The sequence below is a fragment of the Amaranthus tricolor genome, chromosome 3 (assembly GCF_026212465.1).
Source record: "Amaranthus tricolor cultivar Red isolate AtriRed21 chromosome 3, ASM2621246v1, whole genome shotgun sequence".
In the NCBI taxonomy this organism is placed as follows: Eukaryota; Viridiplantae; Streptophyta; class Magnoliopsida; order Caryophyllales; family Amaranthaceae; genus Amaranthus; species Amaranthus tricolor.
Genome location: NC_080049.1, coordinates 32,465,476 through 32,492,551, shown reverse-complemented (window position 1 = coordinate 32,492,551; position 27,076 = coordinate 32,465,476). Strand labels below are relative to the sequence as shown.

At 34.6% G+C, this 27,076-nt stretch overlaps 1 protein-coding gene across 1 annotated transcript; it reads right to left on the bottom strand.

Annotated features, from left to right (window-relative positions):
- Nucleotides 1-786: 786 nt before the first annotated feature.
- On the bottom strand, nt 787-18,270 carry LOC130808685 (coiled-coil domain-containing protein SCD2). The gene is made up of 17 exons (XM_057674140.1): nt 17,482-18,270; nt 17,106-17,368; nt 15,009-15,084; nt 14,851-14,892; nt 14,689-14,751; nt 11,498-11,547; nt 11,379-11,406; nt 11,069-11,143; nt 10,851-10,961; nt 10,708-10,768; nt 6,145-6,261; nt 5,893-6,014; nt 5,716-5,785; nt 4,865-4,906; nt 3,874-3,914; nt 3,062-3,188; nt 787-1,152 (listed from the first exon to the last, which is right to left on the bottom strand). Exons 1-17 carry the CDS (start codon nt 17,899-17,901, stop codon nt 1,070-1,072), a joined length of 1,791 nt encoding a protein of 596 aa, XP_057530123.1. The 5' UTR covers nt 17,902-18,270; the 3' UTR covers nt 787-1,069.
- Between the last annotated feature and the right edge of the window lie 8,806 nt (nt 18,271-27,076).

The following is a 27,076-nucleotide window of genomic DNA, read 5'->3' as shown; positions in this document are numbered from 1 at the left end:
CCTCGCAAATCTACCTCCTTTCAATTTTCAGTTTATATAAAATTTACAAAATCTTATACCATTAATTAACTTTAAATATGTCAGACATTACAAAGTCGATAATCTAAACCGGACCATCGTTTGGCCACATATTATCAGATACTAGCAGACGCCCATTTAACAAGATAATCAGCAATCTCATTTAATGCTTATATTTAAATGTGAGTTAATTAACTGGATCAAAGTCTTGATCTCATCTCACTTTAATATATTTTTTTGAGTTAAAATGCTAATATTTTAAAAATTCGTAGTAATTAGTAATATTTTAAAATATTAATCCGTCCCTTTAATTTGCTGTATTATGTAGTTAAAAGGTTCTCACATATAAAACTACAATGTAGTAAAATTCTAAGAGACATAGGAGTAGGCCATTACAACATCAAACCCTTACTCTCAACCAAAGGTGTACATATAAAGCAAGTGTTCAGATTCACGTCTGCACGATAATTCAAGGTCAACTACATAAAAAAAAATAATAAAATTGACCGGCACTGTCTGATATGTACCTCATCTCTTCAGGAAACTTCAACTCAAGTTTTTTTTAAGTGTCAGAGGTACAATTTACTGACATTGCACTCTTAGTTCTAGGTCAGTTACTATCATTACAGTTGTAGAAGCTCCAGTACCTTAAAGTTTGTTTGGTCTCAAAAAGAATTTAAAACTTAACTAGTCCCCAGCTTCATTTTGGAAAAGCTAAAGCTTCTGGTGCTTCATCAGAGGAGGGCCTAAGCATGAACAGGGTTGGTCTAGACAACAAAAAGTATTGATTATGGTTTATAAGCTCAGTTTTGCTATCACTGATCTATACATAGCAAAAGGTAATAGAAATTAGTAGAAACTAGGAAGGTAAATAGATGAATCAACATATTGATGCCAGAAAACCCAATGTTCAGGACAGGGATGGTCCAGCAAAGAGGATATAACTAAGCTATGTACATATATAAGAGAATTACACACACTAAATGACTGCAAGAACGAAAGCTGAGCTCTCAATTAGTAAAAGAAAATATGTGTAATTTATCTAGTGGCATCAGAGATCATTTTCTTTGCGAGATGCTTCCCATAGTCGACGTTCAATCCCTAATTTCCTCAGCTCCGTCAAACCTTGATCAACTAAGCAAAGGCATCAATCATAGGAAATTAGAAATCATATGATGCATTAGATAAGCAATTAATCTGAAAATTATAGGGTTCTGATAACAATAAAAAAAAAAGGCATATTTTGAACAGCCGTGAAATACGAGCATAAATATGAGAGAATATAGCAGGTCTCCGACATTCATCAAAAAAAACATGGCAAAAAGCACACAAATGTATGTGGTATGCATACACACACTCACACAGAGAGATCCGGTTTACCGGTATAATGCGTATTCAGTAATAGGCATTGGCTGTGTACATAAAATATTAGAAGCGTATGACCACGCAACTAAGATTTTTTCATATGTTTACAAACCAAACGTCCACTTAGTAATAACTGAGTGTATTACTATTTTTTATCATCTTCTTAAACATACGCATGATGATACTAACCCATATTTAAAGCCGATTCTTGCAGATATGATGGATAAGTGGAAGACATATTTTATAGATTTTCCTTTTATTTATGGAATTGCAACCATTTTAGACCCATGTTTTAAGACAGAAGTCCTTACTAAAGTAATTGGATTTTACTACCAATCGTTAGATCGCCCACCTAGTTATGTACAATTATGTTGGAACTTGTAAAAAACTTTTAGCAGAACTTTATGATTACTATGCTAGTGTATATAACCCAAAACGCGATACGTCTAGGCGTGCTATCGTCTCGGCACGTCCCTCTTATTATAATTCTGTAATAGCTAATATAATGAGCCAAGATGATAGCTTTGTAGGATCATCTTCTTCTTCACCCTCCACTGCATATTTAGAATTAGATAATTATCTTAAACATCACTTTGAAATTGACCAAGGTAGCTATAATATTTTAGAGTGGTGGAAAGAAAAATCTATAAAATTTCCCATATTATCGAGAATTGCAAAGGATATCCTTGTAATTCCTGCTTCTACGATTGCGTCGGAGTCTGCTTTAGTGCAAGTAGAAGAGTTTTAGACGAAAAAAAGAGATCTCGTCTTGCTCCACGTAATATTCAAATATGTGTTTGCAAGAAAGATTGGGATCAAGCGGAGATTCGAACACAAGGACTAAGGAATGATGATGATCAAGGCGATGATGATGATCCATGGATGATGATGGATACTTCAGCATCATCGTCAGGAGGAGAGTCAGCGGAAGCATCTAACCAACCAGATGATGATGACGAAGACGAATAGGATAAATCGGACAACGATAAATCAACATTCAACAACTACAAATAAAAGGTATGACAAAGAACTACGTGGGCTTTGATTCCTTCGGATTACGTAGGCAGCTTAGTATTCCTTTGGGTACTAGGTTCAAGTCCATTTTCTCCCTCTTTTTTTATTAATCATCTTTATCGACATTGTCGTTGATTTCTAATTAATTTATTTTTTTCATTCTTTTTAGTAAATATTTTAATAACGATGACAACTTGACAAGCAATGAATTTCGCTAATAATCAAGTAATCATCAAAGGTACGTCTGCAATATTATAGTATTTTTATATTATATAAATATTTAAAGGAAAATAAAAATGGAACCGATGGTCCGACCCGCCCGTCCCGCGAGTTGGAACCGCCGAAACCGCCTCATGAACCGTTTGGAACCGCCCGGAACTGGAACCGGAACCGTTCGCGACAGGTTCCAAATGGAACCGAAACCGGGTGGAACCGGAACCTGATGGAACCGGAACGGAACCGGCCCAACCCGGACCGTGGCCATGCGATTGGCATAAGTTCCAAGACTATGAGTCACATAATTTTCAAGTATAGTATTTGGAAAATATCAGTTAGAAGAATACCCGACAAGGGTTCAAAATTTTAAACCCACGTGAAGCTTATTCATACTTTTAAAAAATTCAAAAAGCTCAGAAAAGTACTACAGGACCAGAAAAGCCATTACCGTCAACCGCATCATGTGAAGTTGGTGAATGTTTGCTTCGACCAATCCAAAATTGAAGCCTTTGTTTAGCTATGTCCTTCTCTATACCAAGATTCAGAGATCTTCTCCAAAAGTAAGTTAGCCAAGCCTATTCATACAATAGTCAAAAAGGGTAAACCCTTCTGCTGACATCAGAATAAAGTGAATAACCAAGCAGTAGCACTTGAAGTTAAAAAGGTCACAACTCCGACTTAAAACCTAGTTTTTAAAGATTGATTGCTACTATAAAATAGATCGTTGAGCACTGTTTGCAAGTTTAATTTAATAGTGACACTCAAATTATTACCACCTTTCAAAATCTTTGACAACAAATCATAGGGAATCTCTGTTACATTAACAGTTGACCCAAAAGACTAAATATATTGTCGAAATGTTGAAGGCCACTAAGTTTTTGTCGATGTGACAACAAGAAGCAAAACCAGAAGAATTGAGGATGCAAGCAAGAACAAGAGGGTTACAGAAGTAAGGCATTCAGCTCTATTTAGCTGATTATGAAAAAATGGACAATTAAGATACACTAAAACAAGACAGTTATAACTAAAAATACTTCTAGATTGATGTGGCACCCTTTTAAAGTTTATGTATGTCATCACTAAACATGTATATAGACTATTTTAACAAACAGTTTTCGGGCAAGAATAATAGATATTATAAGTGTTAACAGTAATCACTGAAAATGTACATGGCAGTTTAGGAGAACTTTGAAATACAGATAACACCCAACTTAAAAACTTTTCAGAAAAGTAATCAAGAGTGAAGATTTGGGGCCAAACCTCTTTGAAAAGAACATCTTCAGACTCCTCAGGACTAAGATCTGCCAACAACGAAGAAATATATTAAGATCATATCTATGACGTTCACAGTTCACACAGACAGGTCAAATTCTCGTTTTAAAAAAATAAGATCTCTATGATTTAGGAGCAATGAACTACTTCAGACTCAGTAGAGACTATTGGCATTGGCGCATAGCTAGGTCATCAAACTTGATTCAACAGCATGTAATTATAGAGCAGAAACGCAACAGAAAAAGAATGCAAAATTTTAAAGCTTTCTTTTCTAATATACAAATTACTTGAACATCAGTACATCACAGGGTACTATTATGTCAAGTGTGTACTTACAAGTTGTACAATAAAGAGTCTGAAAACAGTCAAGAGTTTCAATGGCGGAACATCATCAAGGAGGGAGGGGGGACACTTCACCAATTTTTATTATAGTATAAGTATAATGACACCTTTATAACTACCACTCCACAAAATTGTGGGCATAGTGATAAAATCAGTGTTTTCTTAACTAAAAGATCAAGAGTACCTTCATTTTTAATCCAAGTTTAGAGTCCAATATTTTCCTCACCCCCACCCCCACCCCCCGCCCCCCTAATTTTCCGCCAAGTTTCCCCATTACACCTTGCTTTCAAAATTTTCAACCAACAATGTGGAAGCAAAATATCCATACTATATCTAATTTAAAAGTAATCGTGTAGCATCATATCATACATCTTGGTTGAGCTTAACTCTTTACTGAAAAACTTTCTGAAGATGTGGATATCATAGAAGTTCTCTATGGAGCCAGACATCAGAGGTCTTCGGGAAAAAAAGAAGCTAGAACAAAAAACAAACAAACAAAAAAAAACACGAAACAGCACAGAGAAAATATTGAACCTAGAGAAAGGTGGTTTAATCCACCAGTCCCTCAATCTGATCTGGTGCTCAATGCTCTAATGCCAGTTCTAGTAACATGTTCATGACAAAAGAAAACAATTACCAAATGCTTCCATATATTTCGCGTCTCCTGGAGACTTGAAATCTGAAAGGAAATAAAAAGACACATTAGCATAACAACAAATTTACAAAGTCCACTTGTGCGCAGAAGATTTTGTCAACCCCCAAAACCGCATATAGTTCCCATGCATACAAACAAGAAATTTCAGTACAGCAACCAACAACACCATAATCACAGCCACAAGCCCACCACACAGCAGGGATGCCCAAAATAAGTGGTCACGAGTGAGTGGAGACCCATATTTGAGCAACCTTACCCCTAAACTGGGTTAGGGTTTATATTAATTGCTAACAAACGAGAAAATAGTTGATTTGGAATGCATGGCTATGCTTAGTTAATCATCGCACTAATTTTGCACTAAAATGAGAGAGTGACGAATTGATTATTATGATGATGGATTAGGGTTTTACTGTGGGGATGGGTAGGTGAAAACTGATGGAGAAGTGAATTGAACAGAGTGAAGACTTAGTATATAGTTGTACCATGGTAATATGCAATCGTTTTGTCATGTCACCTTGGAATTTGGCTTAATTGCAAAAGATAGGCCAGAGGATGGATGCCAGGTGGAAAATGTTCAAAAACATCAATTGTTAGTATTAAGGTAACATAATTAATGTTTCAGGTACTCCAACTTTTTAAAAGGTTGATTAAATGCATTTCAAAAAATTGGATTAGGTAAAAAAAATCAAAAAAGTTCTCAACAATCTTTTGTGTAAGAAATATTTACATGGTTTGGAATATAAAATTCAGTAACAAAGATGATCATCAGGCCAAATCATGATAATCGTCAAGCAGCAGATACAAGAAAGTTCCAACATCCAAAATTTTGTCACCTGAGTTAGACAATCTTGTAGAACTTGGCCGGCGTTGTTGGGCAAATGCATATGCAATGGATTCTTCCACCTGCAGTTAGTAGTGTTGTCAAAACTTTGGAAGAAAGAAGACAAAGATGGGGCATGACTGTCATGGCAGTTTGAGGAGTCATGGAAAACTATATAAGCCAGGAGAACCTTCAATGATGCAAGCTCCTTTAAGCCCATTTCAACTGAAAGCATGCTCTCTATGTTACCCTCTCCAGTGAAATCATTCAAGTCTTGGTTAGCTCTGCTTTTACTCTCAGAATCTTCACCGCCTGCACAAGAACAAGAATGACAGAAAAAGCAATGAGAAAAGAAATCATGAGAACTTTCTCATCTAATCAGGAGAACTTCAAAAATCCCAGACATGATGCTGCTAGGGAACAAACAGATTTTACACAGAACCTTTTTCCCAGCTTTCCTCTTTAGCTTTTTGCCCAGCAGAGACAACTACTTCAAAAGGAAGGGGAGCCAGTGAAGACCAGTGTTCATACTTGGATGTAGCAATATCCACACATATACCTGCCAAAGGGCATAAAAGCATAGTCAGAAAGTAGAACTATTAAACGGAACTCCTAAAAAGTATACAATGACATGCTACAAGGAGCGCAGTAAAAACACAGGAAAGTGGCTTCAGGTCGCATCTGAGATTTTGCACTATTGGTCCTAACTCCTAACACTCCACAGTATTGAGCTGAGCAAAGCGTCTGTCAAGAAGAAACTTTGTGGTGTGCAAGATTAGCAGGTTGCAAAAAAGCACTTACCCTTGTCAGTTGTCACTAGTGCAGACCTAGAATTTCGAATTTTGTGGTGTCATTTATTAAAAGCTGCAAGTACTCCTTTAAACCCTCAAAATTTGCTCAACTTTTCTTTTTTAGTCTACCCCACCAAATTTGCCCAAATTCTATTTTTGTTTATGACCCACACTTTTTAAATTTTCATCCACATAATTAACTTACTTTTTCTTCTCATTCACACTTCTTCCACTTTCCCATAAAAAACCAATTTACCCACTTTCCTTGGTTTCTCCACCAAATGCCTATGGGGAAATTTTGACGGGATAGAGGGAGTATACTGTTTTAAACAAAACCACGCATATTTCAGGCAGTAATAAGACAGCTACAAAATGTAATTGCATCAGCAAGAGGGGCTGCCTCCTCTGGAAACTACCCCTTATGAGACCAAGATACAGACAGGCATAATCTCTCAAAACTGCCAGATATGTAACAATCCAAAGTATGCATCCAACGGCTTCCCAAGCAGAACTAATAATTAAACAAGTGGACAGAGCTCATCTATTGCTTAGCAGCAGCATGAAGCAAGTTTATCTAATATCTCTTAGAAGTTGTGTTGTACCCCCAAATCTTGAAGTTCATTTTGGTTAAAATCAAAATATCTTGGCACATTCAAACTTAAGTGGAATTTCAGATAGCTGAACAACAAATTTATGTGCTATGTGACTAAACCTCAAGGTCATGATAATGTCTAAATCCACAAGGAGGTTGAATGACTATGTTAGTTAGTATAGCCAAACAAGTGGACAGACTCTCCCTTTGTTGCCCACATCTTGTAGTTCGTCTGGGTCAAAATAAAAATATCTTGGCTCTTTCAAATTTAAGCGGGGTTGCAGAGAGGCTGAGCAACAAAGTTATGTGATAATGCCTGAATCCATAAGAAGGTTGAAGGATCTATGTTTCTTATTCTTGTAGGAAAATAAAGAACAAAATAAACCTTGATATTATTTTATCTTCTTATTTTAGGAAATATTGTTAGAATATTTTCTCTTATTTTAGGAAATTAAGATATTTTGTTATTTTATTTTCTATATTTAAGTCATTGATCTTTTGTATAAATAGGGGTGTTTTTCCTCTAATTATGAATAAGAAAAACCGAATATTCTAACCCAAACCCTAATCTACTTTATTTTTCGCATTATATATTTTATCATGGTATCAGAGCCGTAAGGTTCATTTCGGGGTCGGTAAAACCTTTTTTCAGACTTGATCATTTACCATACCCAACTTTCCTAAAAATTAAATGGCCGACCAAGAATCCAAAAACACTGAAACTCAAATGGTATCCATGACCCAGTTGGAACAAATGTTCTAGATTTTTCAACAAATGAATAAAAATAATAAACCCAGTAAACCAGTATCTACAGATCTCAAAGTGGCCGAAAAACTCACATATAATAACTACACAACCTAGTGTAGAATGATGCATATTGAAATCAAAAGTCGAGGGATGCTCGACCACTTTACAACCTGTCCTCCATCTAATACAGAATGATCCTATCAACAATGGAATCAAAGAGATTCCAAAGTTATAGCTTGGATTGTGGCAAATATCGTTAAGGGAATTGTCAATCAATTTCTAGACTACCCTACTGCTCGGGACTTGCGGAAAGGGATCGAAAATCTGTTAAGCCATGAAGCCTTTTATAGCAAACTACAAGATATTTGGAAAGAGATTGATCGTCGGATGCCTGACCCAATGAAACATGCGGAGGACATCACGATTTTCAATACTTTTATTCAAACTCAAACGTTGTTTCAATTTTTAGCCGGAGTTAACGATTCTCTTGATAAAGAGCGTCGAGACCTCCTTAATCAAGATCCATTACCAACCCTTGACAAGGCTTATGCAACCATTCGCCGAGAAATTGCTAGGCGCGTTATTATGATCGGCGCATCATCATCGGGAGCAAGTCCCTTAGAAATAGGGAGTGGGCTCATAGCCAAACACTGGTCAGATTTCACTTCATTCCGGCGAGAGACTTTAGACAAATCTCAACTAACATGTGACCATTGTGGTGGTTCTCGGCACAAAAAAGAAGGAGGCTTTAAACTCATCGGTTACCCTGAATGGTTGGAGGATTTACAGCAACGAAAGGCCGCCGCCAAGGCACCGGTCACCCAGGCCGGTGACAAGGCACAGTTCGTCACTACCGTCCCACCGTCGGCAACAATACCACAAACAGAAGAGACACATGAAGAAACGGGTCCAGGTACGATTTCATGGGCATGCATGGGGGTGACTCACTTAGATATGTCACCCTCACAAACAACACCGAAAACATACTTATCACAAACTCAAAAAACAAAAACCCACCCCCTTTATCAGACTCAAAAACGAAGCAACCCAAGTCCAAACATCATCCACAAAATGTTGAATCCAGGAAAACAAAACCAAAAAAAAAAAAATCCAGACATCAATCACCATAGCTACCATGCTTTGAGAACAAAACCAGTAAACCAAAAAGGAAGAAGAGATTGTTATATAGAAAATTCCAATCACAAAATTACAGTGCAAAAAATACCACAAAAACCCCCAAATTCGACAACCCAACTTAAGGTGTCCGCCACCATGGCTCCGGTACACCAGACCGGCGATGTGGCCACATGAGGTGGGAGTATCGCAGCAAGTTCAAAAAAGGAAGAAAAGAATTGGGAATGGGGAGCAGCAAGTTCAGTGAAGGAAGGAGATAATTAGGGAAGGGGAAGTAAAAACATTCTATAAATACATCTATCTATAGAGAGGCACTAATTAAAAAACCTAATGACCTAAAACACTCCTCTCAACCCCATCTCTGCTTTCGGGCAACCCAGGACCCATTTCATCCTCCCCAAACCTTTTATCCTCAAATGAACACGCCAATGTTGCAAATGACTTAAACCCACGACCCAAATTAAATAAAACCCATCAAAATTTGTTTAAAATCTTGGATTTTTTATTGTGGGGCAACCCATACTATGACCTATGATTCTCGTGATATTTTATCCATTTATCCCACCACCCATACTCATATTTAAATTGCTAATGGAGATTGCATCCGTGTGGATCGTGAAGGCCCAATTGCTATTTCATCGTGTCTTAATTTAAAAAAGGGTCATTTGATTCCTAATTTTCCGTATAAATTATTATCCATTATCCGACTCACCAAGGAACTAAATTGTACTGTTCTCATGACTGCTCATGGTTGTGTTGTGCAGGATACCCAGACCCAGAAGATCATATGTTATGGTACCGAAAGTGGCGGATTGTACTACTTGGATAATGTTGGCTTGGCTCTCAAGGGTGAGTTAGCAAAGTATGAAGGAGTTTTCAAGGCAAGTTTGGTTCGGTCATCCCGAGACCAAACTTGAGGGGGAATGTAGAAAAATAAAGAATAAAATAAACCTTGATATTATTTTATCTTCTTATTTTAGGAAATATTGTTAGAATATTTTCTCTTATTTAAGGAAATTAAGATATTTTGTTATTCTATTTTCTATATTTAAGTCATTGATCTATTGTATAAATAGGGGTGATTTTCCTCTAGTTATGAATAAGAAAAAACCAAATTTTCAAACCCAAACCCTAATCTACTTTATTTTCCGCATTATAATTTTTATCAATTATAACCAAGTTGGAATGTCAATACCATAATACAACGCAAGACAAAGCAAACAAAAGAATAAAATAATTCAATAAGCAAGGGCATATATAAAAAAATTTCACAAGTACTCCCTCCATCCCACTCATTTAGCATTATTTGCTATTTTGGTCTGTCCTACTCATTTTACATCATTTTTATTTTTGGACAATGCCTCACCACTTTCTTTTAAATTCATCAATACATTTTAAATCTCTTTTAATTTCATCCATACTATTTAATTTCATCCACTATTGCTTATAAAAACACTTGATTTCTCTTTGCTACTAATTCAAAGAGACGGAGTAGTGTGTTAATAATATTTCCAAGATAATAACCATATATAGGTTAACAAATCAAGTAATAAGATGGAAAGACTGCACAGCACTCAAGATTTCTATACCCAAAAATGAAGAACAATCCTCAAGATCCATGAAAGCAAGTTAAAAAGTAAAGCAGCAAAACACAAGTAAAGAATACATCATGCACTAACAATAAACATGTAACAACCAAACAAAAAATGAAAAAGTTAATATATGTATATGGTATATTACCCAGATGCGCAGCTAATCCCCAGTAAAATGCAAGCCAACATCTCTTCAGAACTACTTCTTCCTGTCAAGATAACTTGAATAGTCAGATAATTTCCAAGTGAGAATGATTAAATATGAAGTACATAACTGAGGTTGGAACATACCATTTCTTCCTGGGTTAAAATCATCCTTTCAGTCATTGAACGAAGAGATTTGACTTCAGATTCAGCACTCTGAAGTCGTGCTGCAGCTGCTTCAACTTCATGTTTAGCGTTCTTCAAGCAGAGAAAAAAAGAATAAGTTCACTTTAAGTAGCAATAATGACACCAAATTAAATAATTGTTGGAGTTGAGAAAATAACTCAGCCACAAGCCCAAGGTACCTTGGCTTCAGTGCGAAGGTTAACAATATCCTTATTGATCATGTCTTTTGATATCTTGTCATCTTTTAAAGCAGCCTGTAGGTGTAGATCCTTTCATAAATATCCATGTAGTCAAAGAAATCGAAAGGTACAAAATAAAATTCATAAAGTGCAGAAACGGAGAAGAGAAAACTGCTTTGTTTAGATCTGGGGATGTGATAATTATAATAAACATATTTTTGAGACTATTATTGTTCAGGGACAAGTAATTCATCAAGAATGCTCATGGAATAAGAGGTAAAAGGGTAACAAAACCATGCTTTTTACCAACCTCTCTTTGACGTAATGCTGCTTCTTTTCTGCATAGAATAAAAAAAGCAAGATTACCAGAAGGCTGGACATAAAAATAATAGTAAAACCACAATAAGGAAATTCGAAGTGGCATAATACCTGCTCAAAAACTTAGCTTCTAAAGAGACTCCCTCCCCAAGTGATGCAACCTGCCGAAACATAGAAATACGATCAAATATCAATATCATCTCTGGATCAGGATGAAAAAATAGTAGTTAACATAGTTAAGAGGCATGAAGATGGCTGTTAAATACACTCCCTCCTGTGGGACATGTTTGCCTATTAATCTCTTTACAAATGTCCCTGAATTTTTGCGGGCTTTCTAAGTTTATATTTGAAAAAGTTGTATTTAATACAAGTGATAATTCTCCTCTTTAGGCAAATCAATTTTTTCTGTCAGACTTTTTTTAATCAAACTCTTGAAGTCTTCAAGACTCCAGAATGCTTTGATGGGATTTCTAACTAAATTATGCCAGGATAAACTGTACAATCAAATGTCATAGGAAACAACAGCTACCCGTATGAGCCACACAATCAAGCTCCAGGACTCTTAGATTGACGAAAAATTAAACTCAAGTAGAAAAAGCTGGATTTCATTATATGTTAGCCTGGATTCAGAAGTAGACTAACCATAATGTTGATCAAAATGTCATATTGATGAGGGAAATTATCAATGGTGCCCTTGTACTATTGAAAAATTACAATGGTACCCAACTGCATTTCAGTGGTACCCCCCAATTATATGGTAATTACAACCGTGACCTTAATGATGAATTTTCCGTTAAATGTCCGTTAAATTTGGAATTTAACCTAACCATGGTTAGTTTCTTCATCTTCTTCCCTTTTCTCTTTCATGGCTGCTCTTCTTCCATCCTTATTATTTATTTAAGTTTCATCTTCTTCCATGGTTACAACCCAATTTATTATTTATTTTTTTAAGTTTCATCTCCTCTGCTTCAATCCTTTCCTCGCTCAGTGTTTCCTTCTGTCCACTACCTTCAAGCTTCATCAATGGCGACACAATCTAAACCTCACGCTCAAACAAATTCTCTAATCCTCTTCTCTGATCCTTCCTCTTTCCAACCTCAACCACCTGCACCTCCTCCTCCACCGTCTACAGATAATCCTTCATCTGCTCCACAAACGACGTCATTTGGACTATTTTCTTTCCAGAAAAGGCCGCCTTTGAGAGTTACTACTGAGTTCGACAGTGACAGTTCAATATTCTTCCACAAAATTTCATCGAAACTTTTCAATGGCTTCGCTAAGCTTAAATTATCTTTCCAGAATAATCCAAAAGGAGAAATTGCTGATCCTCAGGTCGCCATTATTACCAAACATCTTGCTTTTCATTATGACATTGAGGAGCAGAATGCTCTGGTCAAAGGTTTTTTAGATGTTGGTCCTAATCTTAAACTCAAAGCTTTCCATGATGTCAAGGTCTCCCTCTCTTTAGTCTTTTCTGTTTACATTTTGTTTTGGAATGTGATAAAGTTAAATTATAGCCTCAATTGTTTATTTTTTAGGAAATATATCGATTTTGATTTTGGATAATTTTAGTTGCATGTGCTTTTGTTTATCTGCCTTATGAAATTTCTTCCCTTTATGTTATGATATTTCTCATAATTTGGTAGTTGATCATTGTATATTCTATTTTTTATTTATTTTATATTATTTATTTATTCATTTGTATTGTATTGGTATCAAACTTATTCATCCGTCATTGACACAAGGGAACTTCATCATCCGGCACAAGGAGAGGAGAGCAGCCATGGAAGAAGAGCAGCCATGAAAGAGAAAAGGGAAGAAGATGAAGAAACTAACCATGGTTAGGTTAAATTCCAAATTTAACGGACATTTAACGGAAAATTCATCATTAAGGTCACGGTTGTAATTACCATATAATTGGGGGTACCACTGAAATGCAGTTGGGCACCATTGTAATTTTTCAATAGTACAAGGGCACCATTGATAATTTCCCTATTGATGATGAATGAGAGCAGATTCAAGAAAAGTACATTTAGCTTTCTATGACACTTTTTAATGTTTATGCATTCTATCTAAATACTCATAAAAGATTCCGAAATCAAACGTCACTTTACAATCCAATATAGCAATCATTTAAATTGATTGACTTACATCCTTATCCAATTGAAGCACTAGATTTCATGTCCAAATTTTCTGCCCTTCACATTTGGCCCTAAATTATAGGAAGAATAATGGGTGAATTGGGAATCTGGGATAGTGGACGGTGGTGGGACATGTCAATCTTCCTATGTAAAATCACGCTTTTTATTAGTATGCTGCAATTAACATGATCTTTGAAAGGGAAGTCACAGTGTCAAATAACACCCATATCACCGATCGTGACCGTGTTTGGGAAGGTTTTTGAGTTTACCATGATGGAAATATAGGATGAGAGGAACATGAAGCCACCAACATAAACAGAGAAAACCGTTTTGCAACCGTAAATGCAATTGCGTCTGCATTCAAGATTCGGCATTATGATGATAGGTTTACTTTGGGATACATTGTGAGGGCTCGTCTCAAAGGAAGTGTGAAATGTCTTTTCCCATCAACATGACAAGTAATCACATCTCACCGGTATGAGCATAAACATGAATAAATCTAAATGGGGCTTTCAATGAGGACTTTTGTGTCCATAATTGAAATAGTTAACTCCAAACACTTCTTGAACCAAATCACCTTTCAATGATGTTGTACCAAAAAATCTTAACCATCGACTTAAAATAGAATTAGACACATCTTAGTCACCAACAAGAGAGCAGGTATTAGGTCTTCTATGCTAGTTATCAGCTTGCATCACTCTCCATAATAATTGTCTTAAGTTTAGGAAAACCGATCTTTACTTTTTTTCATAGCTATGATATAGTTAAAATACATCATACAAAAAAAAATATCCATATAACATTTATGTATGATTCAAGAGTTCACAAGTAAGGCGTGAAGCATTATGAGCATATGAAACTAAGGTCCCAAAATGCAATACAAAAAATTGACTCCACGTTCAACATTCTCGCTAACAGATCCCCATGAAAGGGCATAGAGAAAGGGTAAAAATATCAGCTTGTATGCCAATATGGCAACACAAGAAGTATAACACTCCTTTGATTAAGGATGAAACAAGTGTCAGATATACCCTTTTTAGGGGTACCAGATAAACAATAGATGACTGCTTTAAGGAGAACAACCAAGACAGGGAAATATTAGCTACAAACAATCACAGATATAAATTTCTCAAAAAAAAATATAACAAAATACGGAAAAACCTGTTTTTCAAGCTCTTTAACTCTAGCCTCCACTTGTTTGCATTGCTCTTCCTCTGCTCTAAGCTGCAGAAGATGTGACTATTAGAATCTAAAAAAACAAATAAAAATAAAATGAATATGATCAAAATGAACCGAGCAAGAAAAGCAGTAGAAAGCATCAACCTTAGCGAGCACATTGTTGTTCTCCTCTTGTAGCATATCTAGCTGCAAAACATAGATGCATCAATCGTACCAAATATGAAACTTTTGGAACTCATATTACCTATTTCGTGGATCTAGAGCCATGATTAACAAATGTCAGCACATATATCAAAACATACTTCATCACGTAGAGCAGAAGAATCTTGCTGAAGTCTGGCGTCTTTTAAATTATTTGCCCCTTTATCTGCAAAGAATCTGCAAGTGGCAATAGCTAATCAAGGTCAAGTTATTAAAAATTACGATGAACATTTATCCCAAGTTTTAGCAGATACATGATTCTGCTCAAGTAAAAAACAGGCCTCAAAGAGCAGTAAATTAATCAAGGACCACCACATAGAAACATATCAAGTAGTAGAAGGGAAGGGAATATGCTGTGCTTTACAGGTATGTCGTAACACAAGCAATCAGTAAAAAGTAGTGTTAAAATGACCTAGCGATGACATAAATTGTATGAAAATTTACTTTACTAGTATGTCGTAACACTAGCAATCAATCAATAAAAAGTTGTATTGCATCATCATGACACATGCTTCAATTTTTTTGACCACATTTACTTGTCTCAAGCCCTTTATTGTCCATATCATTTACAAAATATTAAGAAATCCACATCATTTTTAGATGCACAAAAGCTCATCTTAAACTGTACTCCCCTTTGAAGCAGATCTGCACTTCTCAAATATGCAATACAGAATGGCAAGATATAACGGTATATAAAGTCTAAAACTAAAATTAGCATCACCAAGAGGCAATACAAACAAATGAACCGAAATGGCAGGGCGCCATGTCATTATTCACGATTGCAGACATTGGCAGTAAACTTTATCTCTTAATGACCACAGGACATGGCAATATAAACCGTGATATCAGCTCCATCATATGTATTCATTCCGTTTCTAGAGGGCCAACTAAGTATATGAACCATGGGCCTCATCATCATCATTAAGCTTTAACAATTAACTGTCCTGCTGAGGTACAATAAAGTACATCTACCCCACTACATGTCATGATTGAGTGGAGTAGCATTATAACTTAGTTTCATCATGCAACGTTATGCATTCTGAGATACAAATTGTAGGTTCTCCAAGAGAAGGCTAAAAGATTTCTTTGCTGGTACGAACCGATTGATTGGTGTGAGAGTGTCAGACATCCCAATTATCACTTCCGGAACACAAACGTTAAATTTAAACATCATACCCTATGTTACTCAAATGTTTCCTTCCACCTCAAATACTCTGTGATATGACTCTTACACACTTTATTTAGGCCAAACTAATAATAATTTTTCACAAAAGATTTGATTCGAACACTTACACACGTACCCAAGTCCTACATAAGTACACTATGTCAAGTAACATAGAACCCAGGACATTTTAACAATCATGATCATTGTTGAGTGAATTTACAAATTTAAAACTTCGACTTCAAAAGTATACTTTGAATGCAATTCAAACATGTTTTGTAAAAATAATTGAGATATAACCTTCAGCAAAAAAAATTAGGTCAACATGTGTTTGGCTCTCTATAACCATCACAATGTTATTAATTGAAACTTATTATTTTCAACCAAAAAATATGGCTAATATATACTCCTTCAATATTGATCTTAATTTGACATACTATTGGGTTCACGTGCAACAAAATTAGGATAGTTATATTTCTATAACTATAACGGCATGTTTGGTAATCGATATTAAATGGTGGGAACAGTAATGGAAATTTAGTGTAATTTTGATGCAAAATTTCATGAAAAATTTAATGATCAAGATTGTTCTCCTTAAATCTCATTTACTTCGTAAAATTCATTCTAATGCATCATCATTTAAAAACATTGTGGACAAAAATGATATTTTATAATCAATGTTTCATTACCGTGTTCTTGATGATGTTAAGTGCAGTTCAGAGCGGATAAACCAAATATAACAAGATTATGCAAGCAAGAACAGATGGCAAAAACATTTCGTCGCCCTTCCTTACAAAATAAGTTGTATGCGGATTTAACTAGGCGAAACTTAAATTTGTTGTGTCTAGATTCATTGCATCATTGGCAATTTCACAATTTTCAAATTCAATAATAACATTACAAATGTACAGAAATATTTGACTTCAAGTACCAACAGTTGAACAAATGTCCGTGTTAACAAACTACAAACACAATTCAAAACCATCATCATTACCAAAATACTTAAAGATCAAATCCAAAAATGAATAATCAATACCTCTTACTATTATCTTTCTGAGACCTAGCAGAAGGCGAATCCAACAATGGAAGAGAAGCTTGACTTTTCAATGTATTAACAACAGAAGGCGAATCCAACGACGGGAGCGAACCTTGGCTTTTCAATGCAGTAACATTCATTTGCGGCACTGGTGATGGAACCGGCATCGAAGCCGGGATCGCAGGTTTCCGAACAGAACCGACTGATCTTCCATTTGATTTCGGCCGAATCAACGGCATTTCATCCAATGATTTCCTCGCAGCCTACTCAATCCATTCAATTTTTTAAAAATTCCATCAAAAGCAAAACGAATTCAACAATGCCTCAAAGAACAACACCAGATCAACATCAATTCCAAAATATACAAAAAACTTACAACACCAGGAGAAGAAGATCTAGTAGTTGTCGACTTCGGAACATCAGGAACATTCAGTTTTCCAAAACCATTAGCAATATTTCTAGACAATGCAGGAGCAGCAAATCGTAGATCAACATCATCATCATCATCCTCATCATCCTCATCAGTAGTCTGAGAAGCCATAACTTGAGCAAGCCGTTGAGCAGCAGCTCTAGCAGCAATATTCTGAGTTCGTTTAACATTCGACATTGAAGTAGCTGAAGCAGTGCGAGCATGGTGTGCACGCGTCGGCGAAGCGGTCGGTGATTCTACGGAGGCGACTGAAGAAGTTCGGACATGGTGAGGTCGACCAGAAAGTAAAGATGAGGCGGTGATATTGCCTGGTTCGGAAGTCCATCGGCGGGTGTAGATCGGACTTTCTGTTCGTTTGGTTTCCATTTCTGGAAGGTAGTTGTATTTATAGTAGTTGGGTTTCGGGGTTTACGAAATTGTAGGGATAGATTAGAGTGGAAGTTGACGAGGAATGTCGTCAAAGTGGGAATGAAAAGGAAGAGACGAAAGGGAGAAAGACGGCAAAAATGTCAGCTATGGTGTTGGTTTCATCTGCGTTAGAGCCGGCGAAGGAGTGGGATAATGGTCGCTTTTTTTCACCTCACTCTTCTTTAGTTTTACTAGACTCGAACATCTTTTTTTGGCTGGAGTTGAAACCCGAATCTAGGAAGAATTAAACTTGGCAAATATCAATATCCATTTTAATGTTTTGCGTCAATCCAATGTTTAATTTGAGATTATTTTGGTAAATAATTGTTGGTTGTTGTCTTGTTGATTATTAAATTTTGGTCCTTGGTTGTTATTTTTCTACATATTTGATTTGTTTAACTAATTGAAAGTATTAGCTGTTTTCATTTGTTTTTAACGTTTTTGAAATAAGCCGATTGTTCATCATGTTTAAAAGGAAAATTTGGTGAAAAAATCTAAAATTTAAGAAAATATATTCACTGTGATCTTTCATTGAAAAAAATGTCATTAATAATAAATTTATTCACAATTCACTAAAAATAAAATCACTTATTAGCAAAAACTCCAAATTTTTTCATCAGAGTATCAGGCAGCGAAGGATCACTAATACCATCAACTCTTTGCTCATTGATGGTTGCCTGGTGAGCAATCCTACTATTATCCATGATACTTTTTTGTCTTTCTACTCTGATCTTTTATGCAAGCTTATGGAGAATAGGAAGAAAATCAATATGCAGGTGGTTCATTCTGGCCCAGTTTTATCCATGGAACACAAGGATATCTTGAATTTGAAGTTTTCTTCGGAGGAGATTAAGGCTGCTCTTTGGAGTATTCCTGAGGATAAGGCCCCTGGTCTAAATAGGTATAATAGCAAGTTCTATAAAGCAGCTTGTTCTGTTGTTGGTGATGATTTTGTTGAAGATGTTCAGACTTTTTTTATCTCTAGGAAGCTTTTAAAGCAATGAAACTGTACGGCTATCACGTTGGTTCCCATGGTATCTAACCCTACCTCTCCAGGAGACTACAAACCCATTGCTTGTTGTCATACCATATATAAATGTATCTCAAAACTCATTTGCTCGAGACCTTCTTTGGTGCTCGACTCTATTATCAGCCCTAATCAAGGGGCTTTTGTTAGGGTCGCAGTATTATTTGTGATATTCTTCTGTGTCAGGAGATTGTTCGTCATTATTCTAGGAAAAACTGCTCCCCTAGTTGTCTGATGAAGGTTGATTTAAGGAACGCGTACGATACTATGGACTGGCACTTACTCAAGGATATTGTAACACCCCGGCCCCTCGGACCGCTGGTGACTACTCTTGGAGACTGTAGACTAGCCCCACAAACCAACACAAGTCTTTCCAGCGCACTTTGGCCTCACTCGTGCGCACCCGGGAAAACTTCCCAGGAGGTCACTCATCCTAAGATTTCTCTCCACCAAGTACGCTTAACTGTGGAGTTCTTAGCAAATCGGCTCCCTAGAAAAGAAGATGCACCTTGTTGATATGAGTAGTCTATCAATCCTTTTTCAAGCTAAATCTGGGGTATTACAGATATACTAGTGGCTTTTGAATTTTCCTCTCATTTTTTGAAGATCGTTTATACTTGTATGTCCACATGCCTCTTTTTCCTTGGTCAGCAATGGTCACCCTTTGAAATATTTGAAGGCTCAACGTGGTCTGCGACAGGGAGATCCAATGTCCCCTCTTCTTTTTGTTCTAGGTATGGAGTATCTCACACGATTGATTCACTGTGCTAGTGGTGCAGGGGCTTTCATATTTCATCCTAGATGCAGATTTACTAAGCTTAATCACTTATGTTTTGCTGATGACTTAATGCCTATTTTGTAAGGGTGAGCTCTCTTCAATCCAGACTCTTTGCCATTGTTTACAAGTCTTTTCTTAATCCTCAGGTCTCCGAGCAAACTTTTCTAAGTTTTCTATCTACCTTGCTGGGATTGGTACGATTGAACAGCAGATCTAAAACAGCCCAAACCAGCGTAAATAATATAATAATATTGTCTACAAAGCACAGCGGAAGACTTATAGAAGTCTGGGCTGAATCCGACTCGTGGCTCGATAGCCACAGCAACCAATATCAGAATATTTAAAAACTTTACATAACTGTAATACAATTAATTACAAATCAGTTATAAACTAAGTTATTTTACAACACATGATTTGTCAAAATATCATGATAAGTTAACTTTCCAAAAACGATGTTCTCGCTATCGTAACACATGACACATAAAGAAGCAGCACATCCATCCACACTAAAGTTGACAACCTGAAAGTGGATCTATCCCCCGTAAGAGATAGGCCCCATCAAAAATTGTCAACAATTGAATTGTTGAGTAATTCAACAAATTATTACATTTATATACAAGTCATTAACAAACATCTCCAATCAAATTCCTTGTTTGGTAACCATTTATAAACATTATTTTATCCAAGTCCAAACTCTTTTAAAAGATCGTTTGGTATCGACATAAATACGGCTATAAACCTTAAGTTCACAACGAATCAAAATACGGCTATAACTTTACAAGTTAATAGCGAATAATACGGCAAATGAAACATATGCTTCCATTGCAAAACAAACAAAACTTTATATACCAAACATATTTATTCAAAACTCATTAAAAACAATAATGTAATAACAGTTTAAAACATGGGAATATAATAGACCGTCAGGAAGTATGCTTGATCTAAATCCTGAGAACACGGGTGATCGTCATCACCGAAAATACGGTTCTTGCAAGAACGAAACGGGATCGGGGCTCGAGAACGATCCGAATAACCATTACCTATTATCAAGCTATAAGATTTCACAATAATCCGGATATAATATCCCTTGCCAATTCCCAAAAACGGACATTTTTCAATGTCAAATATTTTATTATAAAACAAAACAAGTATTCACTAAATTTTCTTTTGAATTCACAATCATTTCTTAAAATATAAATCAATTCCTCATCATTTAAAATGCCAATCAATAAAGGGAGAATAATAACCCTAAATTAATCTCAAATACCCAATAAATAACCTTAAACATCAAATTCATTTTATAGTTCCTAATCCCACCTAATAAATTCCATTTTAGTAACATATCAGGACACCTGTTAATAATTCGGTCATAACTTCCTCATAAGAACTCGTATAGAGGCGATTCAAGTGGTTAAGTGACCATGACTCTGAGCTCTACTATTCTTATGCAGACACTAAAACCTAGAAACAATCAGAACGGCTCCGAAAATGGCAAAACAGAAAGCTTATATTGATTTTCATGACAGCCTGTTTGTATTTCACTATTTTGAATATAACTCTCTCATACGAACTCATTTAAGAGCGATTCAAGTACCTACGCGACCGCGACTTGAAGCTCTATAAGTCTCATGAAGACACCAGAACCCCAAAACGACTCTAACTATCTAAAAAACAGCAACACAGGTTCAGACAGAACAAAACAAAAACCTCATTGTCGATTTTCATGATAGTCTACTAGTATTTTGGACATAACTCCCTCATACGAACTCATTTTGTTGCGATTTAAGTGCCCATGCGACTATGACTTGAAGATCTACAAATCTCATGAAGATACCAGAACCCCAAAACGACTCTAACTGTCTCAAAAACAGCAACACAGGTTCGGACAGAATAAAACAGAAACCTCATTGTCGATTTTCATGACAACCTACTAGTATTTTGGACATAACTCCCTCATACGAACTCATTTTGGGGCGATTCAAGTGCCCACGCGACCGTGATTCGAAGCTCTACAAATGTCATAACACACTAGAACCCAAAAACAATCAGAACCACCCTAAAATGCCAAAACAGAAAGTTTAGTTTCAAACTGAAATTTCAAAATCCAAAATACCAAGTTTTATACTAGAAATCAAATAACCCAAATAACCAATACTAATCAACACTAGCAAGAACCCAATTACCAATTGAACTCATATACTCCAATTACACTCAAGTTGATGCTTAAATTTGAACTAAAGACCCAAATTAAACCATGAATACTAAACTACTACCTAAAATCAACAATCATTGTTTATACTTAAGAACATAAAACTACTTTAAAACATTCAATTTATACTTAAATAAAATAGTTTGTGGATCACCTTGATGAGCAATTCTTCAATCAAAATTCAAAATCCAACTTCAAACACCAAAAAAAGATGGAGATGGTGATAGTACTAAATGTGTTCTCCTTCTTCTACAATGGAAAAGCAAACATCAAATTTTCAGATTTTAAGTTTATGCTTTGAAAGATGATAAATTTTCAGAATTTTACTCTAATTGAAAGTGAAGGAGTAAGGGGAAGGGAGTGTACAGGTTTATAAATAAGGAGTTAGCTTGATGAATCATAAATTACGTGGCAAAATTACAGGTGACTCAACTTCATACTCATACTCATTAAAGTATGAGATGGATAATACACCCATATTTTCCGTTGTATAATTTATTTGATCCCCACAAATAATGAAACTAATATCTAAAAATCGTAGTAAAATTTTACTTTTAAAATGACAAACTCATTGTATTTATTAAAATAGTAATTTTTAACAAAGACGTTTTTATAACTGTTTCAAGATCATTTTGGATTCTACTCAATTCCCTTTGGGTAAACTCCCGTTTCATTATTTGGGTATTCCTCTCAACTCTAAGAGGCTCTCCATTGCTGACTGTGATCAACTGGTAGACAAAATGGCCTTTAGAATTAGAGGATGGAAGGTGAAAAATCTTTCTTATGCTGCTAGACTTCAATTAGTCAATGTTGTTCTGATGAGTATAACAACTTATTGGTGTCAGATCTTCATTTCACCTAAAATGGTGATTAAGAAGGTTAATTCTGTTTGTAGAGCCATATTTGTGGCATGTTGATTATTGCAATACTAAACCTGGTTTAGTTTATTGTAACACATTTGTAGACCTAAAAAAAAGGGCGGCTTGGGTATTAGAAACCTTGAAGTTTGGAATGTGGTTGCTATTAGGAAACGGCTTGGCATATTAGTAAGTTGAGCGAATCTCTGTGGGTTCGTTGGGTCTATGGTGTATACACCAAAGGTGTCGACTGGCGGCTATTAACCCTCCTCCAACAGCTAGCTGGGCACTTAGGAAATTGTGTAAGGTTAAGGAACAGTTGCACATGTTTCTTAACAAAGATAGTTATGTGATCAGGGATGTGTACAAGGAGTTTATTGGCACAGCTCAATCAGTTAAATGGAGTAGAATGGTCTGGTCGTGTGCTTCAATCCCAAAGCATAGATACATATTTTAGTTAGCTATGCTTGATAAGTTGAAGACCAGAGATAGATTAAAGATTATGGGTGTTCTTGATGATGAGTCTTGTCGTATGTGCCATGCTAATAAAGAATCCATTGAGCACTTATTCTTTGAATGTAAGTTTAGCTCTTATTGCTTGTCTCTTCTTTCGGCATGGTTGGGAATTCGACTTTGTATGAGGAAACTTTCTACCATATACCCTGGCTCTTAGAAAGTTTTAAAACCCAAGAAGCAGTTAGCTATCGCCTCCATTTGTAGCCTGGTTTATCTGATTTGGAAGGTTAGGAATACTTGTGTTTGGCAGTCTTTTGTTCCTACACCGAATGCTGTCGTTAAAGAGTTCAAGCATAGTATTTGTTCCCGTATTAAAAGTCTCTTCCCAATGACTACTAGATTATACCAAGATTTGTTAGTAGTCCATTAATTTTCTCTTGAGGCTATCCTTGGCTTTCTTTTGATTGTATTTGTCTTGGTTTTTGGAATTAATGGAATTTTCTTTCTTCCAAAAAAAAATAAATTCACTTATTATTTATTATTAAATAAATTTAATTATTATTTATTTTTCAATAAGCCCAAGAGATTTTTTGCTCATAGCAATCATGTTAGGTTATCAACGGTAACATTGGGCTACCCACCCCCAGCACTCCACCGCAGACAATCCCACCACTTAATCCCACCACCCATTGCACTATTGCCCTTCCAAGCACCACTCACTACCTCTACCGACCACCGTCAGCATACTTCGTCCATAACCACCATGTCGATGGTCATCACAAACCACCATCGTGTTTCCCCTTATGAACCACCACCCTTACAAGGCTACAACTATACCCCACACCCTTACGCGACCACCGACCAACCTCTCTAACTTTATCCCTACCATCAGATCGATGTAACCAAAAATCCAACCTAGTTTTAAAGGAAAGCAGTAGGGGGTCATCGTGATGGAGGACATGTAAAACCCAACCTCTCTGAGTCCCTGACTCCATCTTACCATCTGACCTAAAATTCGATCTAATAACTCAAACGAAACCCTCTATTAGTAACAATGAACAAGTTCATACATAATTGTATTTTATTTTCATGTTTTACTGAGAAATAATTATTTGATACGCCTAAGTTGTTGAAAAAAAAATTGTTTTTCCCTTTTTGACAATTATTAAGTGAATAAAATTTTAAAAATAAAAAAAATAAAAACTAACTACTAATTCTCTTTCATAAGCCCAAATTGTCGATAAATATTTTTTAATTTATAAAATTAAATAAATAAAATAAAAACTAAGGAACTGATTCATCTTATAAGCATAAGATGTAAATTTAATAATTTTATTTTTTTCTTACTAAATTTTTTAATATATAATTATATTCAATTGCCTTTTTCCATTTATAAAATAAGGTAAAATAAAACTTAAGCAACCAATTCATGTTATAAGCATAAATTGTTGACTAAATGTTTGGTCAAACTTTTGGAAATCAACTTTTATTTGCTAAAAGCAATTCTTTAGAAACTGTTTTTAGAGAAACACTTTTTAGAAACAGATGTGTTTAGCCTCATATTTTTAAAAAGAATTTTTGGGAAACAAAAACAATTTATGTGTTTAGCCTTTTTTTTTTTCCTATGTTTACTTAAAGTTAGTGTTGTTATATGATGAAAAAACATAAAACATATAGCATACACTAAAAAATAGTCGAGTTAAGTCACAAAGCATTGATTTTAAGAGAAATACCCAAAAACATATAACATACACTAAAAAATAATCACTATAATGTTACAAAAAAAAAATTCAAATACACTAAAGTAATTGAAAATAAAAATAAATCTCAAATTTGACAATTTATTATACAGAGAAGCATATTTAATTGTGTTAATAAATTTAAAGATAAAACATATATGAAATTTTGGTAATTTGATCGCATAATATTCAATAAACGTAGAATTACTCAAATTAATTGGGATGTTGGTTGTGATAACAAATAAATAATTATGCAATAAAGTAGAAAATTTTGAATTTAGGAGGAAAATGTGGGGAAAGAAAAAAAAGTAATAAAAAAGATTTTCAGTTAGTTGCAGAAAATATAAGAATTTTTTTGATATAAAATAAGAAAAATATGAAGCTCTTTGAGAAGTTGGGAGGAGAAGTTACAATTTGTAGCTTCTCCTCATAATCCTTGTAGAAGTTGTTAATAGCTTTATTTAAAATTGTTCTAACTTCTCACAAATACAGTGTTTAGCCAAATTTTTTGGTTTTTTCTATTGCAGAAGTTGTTATAAAAGCTTGGCCAAACACTAAATAGTTTTTTTTTTTTTCCTTTTGACATTTCTTAAGTGAATCATACTATAATAAAATAAGACAAAATAAAAACTAACCAACTAATTTCTTTTTATATTCATATGTAATTGAATAAATAATTAAATCCAACTCTTTTAATCTATATTTCCAAATTTGTCAATTTTTTTACCAGGTACAACATTTACAATTAAATTTTATATTATGTCTTGGCTGAAGTCATAAAAGCCATAAATTTGGATTTTTTTTTTATGAGAAATTATTTTAATAAAAAAAATTATTACATAAATTGTATATACTCCTCTTTTTGTTTAAAAATTTGGATGATATGGTTTTTTTAAAAGAAACGTGGCTTGTAAGCCGATTTGTGAACATCTTGATAGATCTTTGTTGGGATGGTCTAAACTTATCAACTACTAATCCAATATTTTTTTTTATCAAACCACAACATGATCTTGATTCTCGACCCATCATGTTAAAAAATAACACCTAGCTGTTAAAAAGGTCTAATCTAGATTTAAAAATGTATTAATAGGTAATATATTTGAATTGAATCAAGTCTATACGTCGACCTTGACTTTATATATCATATTTATTCTCAAAAAAACTATATCCATACAAATGCTTTTTATTGGTCAAAATTTATTTTTAATTCGTTAGGATTCAACAAATAATATCTATACCCTTAAATTAAAATCAAATTTAATCGTCTGATAAATTTAACTATATTTTTAACCAATGACCATCTTTTGTTGTTGTGATATAAATAAACTTTTTGAAACTTTATCTGATTTATACTATTTTGCGGATATGATAAAAGATTTGTTCATAAAAACTTATTTGGCAAACAAGTTTTATTTTTTTTATTTTAAAAATACAACGATACCTGGCAATACCTTAGATTGTAATTTCTCACGTTAATGGAATATTAAAATGTGGCACAAACTCTACAGAAGTAGTTAGATATCCAAGGACCAATTTTTAAATCTGATCATTTAAAAGCAATTACTATGTTAAAAGTTAGCTCTATGTGTCAAATATTTTTCAAATTCTATTATACTTTAAAATTTGAAAAAAATCATACATTCTTATTTTATTCTATTTTGTTAAATTAAATGTTTTTTAAATATTGATTTATTTACAACTTTAAAAAATTCAACAAAGAAAGATAATTCAATATATATAAATTGATTAAAAAACATTAAGCCCTAAACAAATTGTCACGATTTAATATAAAATATAAAAATACAGATGATGTGAATTTATTGTCAAATTTAAACTATTTGTTTGAAAGGATTTAAACTATCTTATATGTATATAAAATTGAATCAATAAAATTTTAAATCATAAATTCTAAACCATTAATTCCCAATCAATTTTTCAAGTCGATTTTAAGTCCAATAAATAATTAATAGGTCAAAAATATTACTCCCTCCATTATTTCATGAGTCCAATTTGATTTTTGTCATAATTTATCCATCAAGCTTAATTTATATTCTATTTTTAATATAT

What these genes read in the sequence shown, in the direction of transcription:
- LOC130808685 (XM_057674140.1), bottom strand. Translation starts at nt 17,901, where the DNA reads ATGGAAACCAAACGAACAGAAAGTCCGATCTACACCCGCCGATGGACT. An exon ending in ACCTTCGCACTGAAGCCAAG is followed by an intron (nt 10,962 to 11,068) that starts GTACCTTGGGCT and finishes CTCTGCTTGAAG; the next exon opens with AACGCTAAACATGAAGTTGA. An exon ending in AGGAGCTTGCATCATTGAAG is followed by an intron (nt 5,786 to 5,892) that starts GTTCTCCTGGCT and finishes TACTAACTGCAG; the next exon opens with GTGGAAGAATCCATTGCATA.